General features: G+C 37.2%; 1 protein-coding gene and 1 long non-coding RNA gene across 2 annotated transcripts in view; one reads left to right on the top strand and one right to left on the bottom strand.

Moving 5' to 3' along the window:
- The window catches only part of Fbn2 (fibrillin 2), a 232,106-nt gene extending 230,990 nt beyond the window's left edge, over positions 1 to 1,116 (bottom strand). Inside the window, exons 1-3 of the mRNA XM_015500761.2 lie at positions 836 to 1,116; positions 544 to 728; positions 39 to 181 (exon numbers count right to left, since the gene is read on the bottom strand). Of these exons, the coding sequence (XP_015356247.2) occupies positions 39 to 181; positions 544 to 728; positions 836 to 1,116 (609 nt within the window). The remainder of the gene's footprint in view (positions 1 to 38; positions 182 to 543; positions 729 to 835) is intronic.
- Positions 1,117 to 1,205: 89 nt separating this feature from the next.
- LOC125619197 overlaps positions 1,206 to 10,931 on the top strand; it is a 15,432-nt gene continuing 5,706 nt past the window's right edge. Inside the window, exons 1-2 of the long non-coding RNA XR_007350709.1 lie at positions 1,206 to 1,428; positions 2,938 to 3,041. This is a non-coding gene — a long non-coding RNA (uncharacterized LOC125619197). The remainder of the gene's footprint in view (positions 1,429 to 2,937; positions 3,042 to 10,931) is intronic.

Genomic DNA, 10,931 nt, shown 5'->3' with positions numbered 1-10,931 from the left:
CCGGGGTTTTAGAGGCCCGGCGGGGCACGGGGGCGGGCCTGCGGGCGGCGGCTGTCAGTGGGGGCCGGGGCGCAGCCGTCCACACGTGGAGAGCAGCCCGAACCTAGGGGCCGGCGGCGCAGAGTGGGCGGGGACAGAGTAAAGGGGCGATCGGTTGGGGAGGAACCAGGGGAATGAAGGACTGGGGGAGGGGAAAAGGAAGGAAGGGGGGCAGGGCAAAGGGAGGGGAGAAGGATAGAGATTGGGGAAAAGGAGGGGCGAGCCTGAGTGGAAAGCCGAGGTTGGAAGAAGGACTTGGAAAGCGAGGTTGGCGAGCCCGGGTGCGAGAGGAAATGAGCGGGGGATGGGGGGGGGGGAAGGTTGGGGCGAGGGAGAGAAGTGGGAAAGCGGAGCAGGGGGGGTTAGGAGGAGGGGGCTGGGGGCCGGCTGGAGGGGGCGAGGCGCTAGGCGGCTTTGCTTCCCGTCCCCCTCAATTGGCCGCTAGCTCTGTTTTGACTGCCTGTACAAAGCGACCAGACGGCGGGGGAGGGGGCGGTTAGGGACCGGATTTGGGAGAAGAGGCAGCAACCCCTTCCCCTTCTCCTCCGCCTTGGTGGGTCCTGCGGACTAGGGATGAGGTCTCTAAGCGCTCTGATTCCACTGGATGCACAGCCGAACTTCCCCGCCGGACACAGGCCGCAAATTTTAAGATGAGAACTGGTCCTCCTTCAAAGACCAGGACCCTGACCCTAGGTGGGGGGGCTTCGCAACCGGCCAGAAAAGAGGCTCGAGCTCAGTGGATTGTAGCTTTAAACTGAGAAGGCCAGGGCCTCTCCATCTCTCCTACCCCCGTCACCTCAAGGGGAACGGCGTCAGTCTTGTAGGACCCTCAGAGGGGCTGGGAGTTTCCAGATTGAAATGCGTCCTCGGCCGCCAAGAGGAAGCTCGCGCGGCAGCGGGGGACTGTGGCAGCGCGCCGGCGCGGGTTGGGAGATTTCGTGCAGGGACGTGCTCAGGTGCGACCCCTGGCAGGCAGGGCTCTGCCAGGGTCTGCATCCAGGGAGGAGTTAGAGATCCTGAAGTTTTGTTGGGGGGATTGGAGTGGGAGCACAGCAGGTAAATAGGGCTTGGTGCCATATCCTTAGTTCCTGACTTGGACACCTTCTTATTAATGATTAAATCCTGGCAGTTGATATAACCCCTCTGTACCCTTAGGGTGCCTCTGTGCCCGCTTGACTGTGGGGTCGTCTTTGGCGGCCTTGCTTTCATCAGGTCTTTTTGAAGACCTTGTCATCTCTCAATCAATTGAATTTCATAACTGGAAAAAAATGAACACCCTTGAAGACTAGGAATGAACATCTGAACGCAGTTTGGGAAATGGTGCAGAACGATGTCTGGATTATTCTACCCTAGAGAACCTTACATTAAAAGGAAAAAAAAAGCATATGTGTAAGATTTTATATATATAAAACCTATATATGCGTATATATTCACTCTGTATTCTCCCAAATTGCCCAGATGTGCTATTTGACAGCCAAACTTCTCTGAGAATTGCACAACTCATTCCTTTATTACCCCAATGTAGTCAGCAAAAGACTCAAAGTAGTAGCCTTTCTTAACATTAGTCTCCAAAAGCCAAAAAAAGTACATAATTTCAGGTGGTGCATTTATTTCTTAAAATCAAATAAAATTAGAGCAATAGGGGTATTTTTCTTTAAACATTTTAGCAATAAACTATCTCTTGGGTTAAAGCAGCTAAAATGCTTTAACAATAATGGTTTAAAACATCCTGTCTGTGGTTTTTCATTTAATACCTAAATAACTTCATGGTTCATTTCTACCTATCACATTAAATCTAAATGTTCTAAAATCAAATACACCTTAACCCTTTGACCTAGCAATAACAGTTTTAGGAATACACATGAAAATAAGTGAGAAAAACATGAAATGATGGATGCATTAGTTTGATTATTACAGCATTGTTTACAGTAGGGGAAGACTAAAGACAAACATCCCAGCAGTAAGGAAAGCACTGAATATGGTTTAGTCCATTCTATGGAACACCTTGCAGCTATGAAAAATGAATGGGTGAGACTCTATGCGTTTATGAAATGATCTTTAGTGTAGACAATTTAAAAAAAATAGGTGCTGAAATTCATCGAGTCAGTAGAATAAAGGTTAACAGGTGCTAGAGGAGAAAAGGGTGAGTTGTTATTTTAGAGGCAGAGTTTCTGTTTAGGATGATGAAAAAGTTCTGGAAATGGATAGTGGTGGTGGTTGCATGATAATGTGGATATATTTAATGCTGCTGAATTATATACTTAAGATGGTTAAAATGGTGAATTTTCTGTTTATGTGGGTTTTTTTTCAACTTTTAAATGCAAAGTGTAGAATTTTGTATATATTATGTTATCGTGTGTGTGTTAAGCATTTTTTTATGAGAAGTATAAACCAAATATAGTAATAATGGTTAATCTGTAGGAAAAGAAGAGAACATGGTAAGAGACAATAAGGGAAGTTAGAAGCCCTTCTAAATATTTATAGTTTTATAGTTCTAACTTTGAAACCATGTGTATATTTTATATACTTAAAAAAGAATATTTAATGTTAAAAGAACAATGCTGAACTGAAATCAAAATATAACAAATGAAACTGTCACATTGATAGAATAGCCATAGAATAAATAATTACTCAAAATGACATTTAAACATGATATTTGGACTAGACATCTTTGGTGAGATATAACTTAAGAATGAAAGAACACAAAAAAATCTGAAATTGCTTTCAGTGGTAGTAATGAATGTAGGAAAGAGAGAAAGAAAAAGCAAATATAGAACTGTGTTGATGTCATTACAATGATTTCAGAATAAGAAAGATTAAATATAAAGCAAAAATAAAAACTTTTAAAATTTAAATTGAATTAAAATGCCAATTTAACTTTTATCTCTATTTTTTAAGTGCATTTCTTAACTCTGTCTTCTGAAAAATCCAGAAGCACTGACAACACAACAGCCAAAAACACCAACTGTGACCAGATTATGGCTCCTAAAGACCATTTCCAGGTAAAAGGAATCGGGGCACCTTGGGTAAATGACTGATTCCAGCCAGGTCTGGAATAGAAATGTTTGAGGTGAGTCTGGCTATCTTGTCATGCCTGAAATCAAGGAAATTATCAGACTGTTAGGGCCACATTTAAAGGAAACCAAAGCTAACTTGAAAGAGATCACTTTGTCTAAAGATGAGGAAACTTGAACATCAACATAGATGACTGCAAAGGATTGAAATTGAAATATGTGATTCGTGTAATTATTCAATATTTCCAAATGATATTTCAGTTAATTGGTCTCCTGTGGAGGTTGTTGAGGTACAACACATGAAATTTAAAACACTGACAAATAAAACAATCAAACAATTATTCTGCCTTTACTGGAAAGACTCATAGAATGTATTTTTTGAAAAAAAATCAGACTGTAAAGTCAGGAAAGATAAAAGTAGGGGGGAAAATCACTTCTTTACCAACCCTCCTCAACATAATAAACTCATAAACAAATTCAGCAAAGTAGCAGGATTTAAAATCACTAGGTCAGAGATTCTTGTGTGTGTGTGTGTGTGTGTTGTCAGTGGACCTTTATTTTATTTATTTATTTCTATGTGGTGCTGAGAATCGAACCCAGTGCCTCACACATGCCAGACGAGTGCTCTACCACTGAGCCACAACCCCAACCTTAGGTCAGAAATTCTTAGTGGTGGTGAGTTTCTCCCCATGGACAGTTGGTGCTATTCATCCAGAGGCATTTTTTTTATTGTCATAAGACAATTCTAATACAGTAGTGAAAATATGAGGAATGCTTGTAAACATCCTCTAATGCACAGGGCAATCTCCCATTTCAAAGTACTACCAATATCAGTTCTAAAATAGCAATTTCTTGAAGAAGTCGTGAATTATGTGAAAAGTCTTTGGGGAACGTTTTAGTGAATAATTGAAACTATTATCACCAGAACCTATTGATAAATTAGTAACTTCTGAAAAGGAACAAGACCAAATTCAGCATCCATTCATGCTCAAAATACTGGAAAAACTAGGGATAGTAGGAACATACCTCAACATTTAAAAAGCTATGTATGCTAAACCCAAGGCTACATTGTTTTAAGTGGAGAAAAACTCAAAGCATTCCCTCTAAGATGGGACAAGACAGGGATGCCCTCTTTCACCACTCCTATTCAACATAGTCCTTGAAACCCTAGCCAGAGCAACCAGACAAAAGAAAGAAATTAAAGCTATATGAATAGGAAAAAAAGAGCTCAAACTATCTTTATTTGCTGATGACATGATTCTTTATTTAGAAGAACTAAAAAACTCTACTGGAAAGCTTCTAGAACTCATAAACAAATTCAGCAAAGTAGCAGGATTTAAAATCAATACCAATAAATCAATTGCATGTCTATATACCAAGTATATATCAGCAGAAAGGGAAATCAGGAAAACTATCCCTTTCATAGTATCCTCAAAAAAATAAAATATTGGAAATCAACCTAATAAAAGAGGTGAAAGACCTGTATAAGGAAAACAGAACACTAAAGAAAGAAATTGAAGAAGACCTCAGAAAATGGAAATATCTTTCATGTGCCTGGATAGGCCGAATCAATATTATCAAAATGACCTTACTACTAAAAGCATTATACAAATTTAATGCAATTCCTATAAAGATCCCAATGACATTCTTCACAGAAATAGAAAAAGCAATCATGAAATTCATTTGGAAAAATAAGAGGCCCAGAATAGCCAAAGTAATCCTTAGCATGAAAAGTGATGCAGGAGAAGTTTGCTACAATACCAAACTTTAAATTATAATACAGAGCTTTAGAGACAAAAACAGCATGGTATTGGCAACAAAACAGACATGAAGATTAATGGAACAGAATAAAAGACACAGAGACATACCCACATAAATACAGTTATCTCATTCTAAACAAAGGCACCATAAATGTATATTGGAGGACAGATAGCCTCTTCAACAAATGGTGCTGTGAAAACTGGAAATCCATGTGTCATAGAATGAAATTGAACACCTATATCTCACTCTGCACAAAACTCAACTCTAAGTGGATTAAAGACCTAGGCATCAAATGAGAGACCCTGCACTTACTAGAAGAAAAAGTAGGCTCAACTCTCATGTCAGTATGTCAGCTTGGGAACCAAATTCCCCAACAAGACTTCTAAAACAGAAGAAGTAAAATAAAGAATCAATAAATGGAATGGTATCAAACTGAAAAGCTTCTTCACAGCTAAGGAAACAATCAAGAATGTGTACAGAGATCCTACAGATTGTGAGAAAATCTTAACCTCCAGTACCTCAGATGAAACATCAATTTCCAGGATTATACAAAGAACTCAAAAAACTTGACATCAGAAAAATAAATAACCCAATCAATGAATGGACAAAAGAACTGAACAAGCACTTCACAGAAGAATATACACAATTGATCAACAAATATGTGAAAAAATGTTCAACACCTCTAGCAATTAGAGAAATGCAAATTAAAACTACTCTGAGATTCCATCTCACTCCAGTCAGAATGGCAGTTATAAAGAATACAAGTAACAATAAATGTTGGCGAAGATCTGGGAAGAAAGATACTCTCATATACTGTTGGTGGGAGTGCAAATTGGTGCAAACATTATGGAACGCAGTATGGAGATGCCTCAGAAAACTTGGAATGGAATTATCATTTGATCCAGTTATCCCCCTCCTCGATTTATTCTCAGAAGACTTAAAAACAGTATAATACAGTGAGACAGCCACATCCATGTTTATAGCACTTCAACTCACAATAGCTAAACTATGGAAACAACCTAGGTGTCTTTCAACAGATGAATGGATAAAGAAAATGTGGTATATATACACAATGGAATATTACTCAGCCATAAAGAATAATAAAATTATGGCATTTGTCAGTAAATGGATGGAGCTGAAGAATATAATGTTAAATGAAATAATCTCCAAAACCAAAAGCTGAATGTTTTTCTGATTTGTGGATGCTAACCCAAAATAAGGGGGAGTGGGGAGGGGAATAGTAGAAATCCATTAGTCTAGACAAAGGGAAATGAAGGGAAGGGAGGTGGAATAGGAGTAGGAAAGACAGTAGAATTAATTGGATATAACTTTCCTAGCCTTGTATTTGTTGTATACACAACCAGGGTAATTCCACATGATATTTAAGAATGGGATCTTAAATAGAATAAGTTATATTTTATGTACATGTATTCTGCCAAAATACATTCTACTGTCATTTATAACTAAAAATAAAAAATAAAAATATTTAAAAAATTTTGCTACATATGGATTTCCAGTTTTACCAGTATCATTTTTTGAATAGGTTATCTTTTCTCCAGTGAATGTTTTTGGCATCTTTGTATAGTATGAGATAATTGTATTTGTGTGAGTTTGTCTCTGTGTCTTCTATTCTGTACCATTGATCTACATGTCTGTTTTGGTGCCAATGGATAAAGAAAATGTGGTATATAGATTCAATGGAATATTACTTGGCTTTAAAGAAGAATGAAATTATGGCATTTGCAGGTAAATGGCTGGAGTTGGAGAATATCATGCTAAGCAAAATAAGCCAGGAAACCAAAGGCCGAATGTTTTCTCTAATATGCAGATGCTAATTACAATAAGGGGGACATTAGGGAAGAATAGCATTATCTTAAATTAGGTAGAAGGGAGTAAAAGGTGGGGAGGGGAGAAAATATGGGGATTGGGTTAGCATCACATGACCAATGTGATTGATTCTACAACATGTACACTCAGAAAAATGAGAAATTATACCCCATCTGTGTATGATATATAAAAGGGCATAAATGCATTCTACTGTCATGTGTAATTAAAACAAATAAAAATTTTTTAAAAATAGAATTTTTTAAATGTTCAGGTTTAACATTAAAAAGAGGAATAAAACCAGACATTATGTATCTATGATGTGGTGCAACAGTAGGTATATGGAACCATCTATGAATTATCTCTAACAAAACAGTTGAACCTGAATGTAATAATACCTCTACATTTTAATTCCAGTTTAGGAACTATGGTAAGGAGGGATCATAAATCTAGTCAACCAGATTTAGAATGTGGGATATATCACAAGACCAGGTTTCTTCAAATAAGTGACAGGAGTAGAGGAAAGTGAGAGAATTGTTTTGGCTGACAACCCCCAAACGTTTGTATCTTATCTGGAATTTTGATATGAACATAGCAAGTATAAAATGGCATTTTAATGTGACCAGGAGGAGATTAAAGGAGAATCATTAGGTATTAAATTTTTGTTTTTAATTTTTTAGGGTAAAATGATATGGTTTTATTTTAAAATAATATACTTACTAACATTATACCCACTAAAGCATTTATGGATGAAATATGAGACCTGGATTTGATTTAAATAGTGAAAGAAAAACAAAGGCTGGGATCTGAAAAGATCGATTAGATGAACTTTTCCTTATTATTCTTGCTAAATATACTTAGGTAAACACCTTAGAGAAAGAAGACAATTAACATAAATAGGAAGACACTCAATGGTGGCAAGAAAAAGAAAGACTGATGGTGATCTTGGGACCCAAGGTACAACAGGGCAGTGAGTACCTTCTATATCCCTAACTGGGTGCTGGTACAGTTCAAAGAAAGCTCTGAAGAAAAGTCTGCTATCTCCAGCACAAGGACAAGAAAGGGGAGCTTCACAAGACAGGAAAGTTTTAGACAATAAGTGCTGTACAGACAGTCGGACACCACAGAGAAAGCTGGGTCACCCCCACCAGCAAAGGCCAAGTGGGGAGCCTAGACTTTCAACTGCACTGGGCTGTAACAAGGTGCCCCTCATCTTCAAATTAATATCAGAAAAGGCTAGTGGAGAGCTCAGACCTTTATCCCCCTGCACAACAACGAGCCACTCCTTCCCCAGGATGTCAGTGGAGAACATGGACTTCCACTCCATGGCAATCAGGTTCATATATTTATCTCTGTATGAGGGGATTTACTGGAGGAGTGACTCACAGGATCACAGAGGCTGAAAATCACATTAGACTGTCTGCAAGCTGGAGAGCCAAAGAAGTCAGCAGCAGGGCTCAGTCTAGGAATCCAGAAGCCTCAGAACCAGAGAGGCTGGCAGCCTCCATCCTGGGATTGAAGTCCTAAGAGTGTGGAGAAAGAAAGCAGCTGAGAACATGGAAACAGAGGGCTAGCTTTGCTCACCAGGGACAAAATATAAACCTCAAATTCATGTCCCCAGTGACTTACCTCCTCCATCCACACACTACCTGCCCACAGTTACCACCCAGTTAATCCATTTAAGTGGATCAATGCACCGATTAGGTTAAGGCTCCCATAATCCAATCATTTCACCTCTAAACCTTCTTGTATTGTCTCACATGTGAGCTTTTGGGGGTCACCTGATATCTAAATGGTTGTTATAACCATTAAAGTTGATAAGCTTCTGGCCACACTACCAAGGGGAAAAGAGAGAAGACAAACAATGCTAATATTTTAATCAAAAAACCATCACTTCTTTTATCTCATGGATATAAAAGGATAATTAAGGAATAGTGTGAACCATTGTATGGTACAGATTTGATAATCTAAATGAAATGAACTAATACCTTGCATGATATTGACTTGAGAACTCTCAGTAGGATAAATAGGTTATCTGAATTGTCCCATGTCTATTAAAGATGTTGAATCAATAATTAGCAATTCCCTAAAGAAGAAAGCTCCAGGCCTATAAGGTTTCAGTAGTATTGTCTGGAATTTTACCAAACATTTAAGGAACAAACCATATTGATACTCTACAATCTTATCTAGAAAATAGAAGCAGGACATTTTTAAACTCATCTCTCTGAGGCCAACATTCCTCTAATATCAAAACCAGAGACATAAAAGAAAATTACAGACCAGTATTTCTCATGAACATAGATGCCAAAACCCTCAATGCAATAGTAGCAATTCAGATCCAGCAACTTATAAAAATAGTTACATACTGCGACCCAGGAGTGTTTGTTCTAGGTTTAGCATTTAAAAATTAATTAACATAATCTGTCACATCAAGAAGAAAAATATTATGCTTTTATCAACTAATACCCACTCATAATAAAAAAGTGTTTGACAAAAATCCAATATGCATAATTAAAAAAAAACAGCTCTCAACACACTGAAATAGAGGGAATTGTCCTGAAATTGATAAAGTACATGTACAGAACTCCTCAGCTAACATCATACCTGATGAGAAACTGAATGCTTTCCAATTTGGAAACATTTGGACTGGGATTATTTCACAACTGAAAATAAGTAAACATGTCATCTCTCACCACTCCTCTTCAACATTGCACTAAAATAAAACAAGAAAAGGAAATAAAATTATGTACATTGGGAAGGGGAGACTGAAATTACATTTGCAGATGACATGATTGTATATGTAGAAAATTCTAAAAAAAAAAAGAGAAGTAACCCTGGAATTAATAACTGATTAAAGTAATTTTCCAGGATTCAAGATCAGTTTAGAAAGGTCAATTGTCTTCCTATATACCACCAATGAATTAATTAGGAAAAGAAATACTTTGGTATAAATATAAAAAAAGTGCAATATCTATTTGAGGAAAATGACAGAGCTCTGAAGAGAGGAATAAGATTTAACTAAGTGAAGATATATTCCATCCACCCATAGGATTATTGCCAATATGTCAGTTCTTCCTGACTTCTTTGTGTATTCTCCCCAATACCAACTAAAATCCCAGCAAGTTATTTTGTGCCTACTAATATACTGATTCTAAAGTTTTTATGGAAGAACAAAAGACACAGAATAGTCACCTCAACACTGAAGAAGAGCAAAGCCAGAGGATTGACATTATTCAACTTCAAGACTCACTACAAAAGCTGAAGTAATGGACACAATGTGGTATTGAGTACATGGGCATTTATTATACTCTTCTCTTTAATTTTGTGTAATTTGTAGTTTTTCATAATGAAAAGATTTCTTTGGGACTTTCTTCAACAGCGCACTGCTCCTTATTTTCTCCCTTCCATTGATAACCACAATCTTTATTCACAAAATAGGTTTTATTAATTTTACTGATTTTCTGGTTTCCGAAATCAGTTATTTCTGCTTTAGTCATTTATTCCTTCTGTTTTCCTTGGGAACACATGGTTTGATTTCTAACTTTTTAAATCAATAGCTTACTTTAATTGTTTAGATTCCGCTTTAATCACTTACCAGTATAAATGTGTGCATTGCTTTCTGAGTTTTAGGTACTTCCTAAATTTTTTGATATGTGATGTGTTCGTTATCTTTATTTTATAAATTTTCTTCATTTTTTTTGTTTTGAATTTGAACTGTTTGAGGGAAATATGTGCAATTTCCCTGTGGTTAGGCATTTTTCTATTTAAGATTACTAATTTCTAATTCTCTTGAAGTATATTCAGGGAATATGGACTGTTTACTCTGTATTTGTATGTATATTTGAAAACTATATGATTCTTTACATGGCATAAATTTTTGTAAATGTTCCAGAGGGGCTTGGGGGAAAAGGGAATACTTTTTCATGTTATAAAGTTTGAGACATACCTATTAGCTGAAGTAAAATAATTATATTATTCAAATCCTATTTTTCTTCTGTTTTATAGCTAACCATTTATGAAGTTAATAATGCATTTAGAATCTGCTGTTCATACCGTGTTTCTGTTCCTCCTCCTCCTCCTCCTTCTTCTTTTTTATTTTGCCTGCAGTCTGTGTTTTATCTTTTACCACAAATGTATACACTTATGGCAACTCTATCCTCATAGTAAATTGTAGACCTTGTATTCATAAAATGGACCTCTATCAATTTTATTACATTTGCTTTAAATTTAGCCTTTAAATTTATATCTCAGATTTCTTTTTGGTACTAGTATGTCTTCCCCGCCCCCCCCCCC

The sequence above is a fragment of the Marmota marmota genome, unplaced genomic scaffold (genome assembly GCF_001458135.2).
Source record: "Marmota marmota marmota unplaced genomic scaffold, marMar, whole genome shotgun sequence".
NCBI classification, from domain to species: Eukaryota; Metazoa; Chordata; class Mammalia; order Rodentia; family Sciuridae; genus Marmota; species Marmota marmota.
The sequence above is the reverse complement of the archived record's forward strand: the minus strand, read 5'-3'. Positions and strand labels throughout refer to the sequence as shown.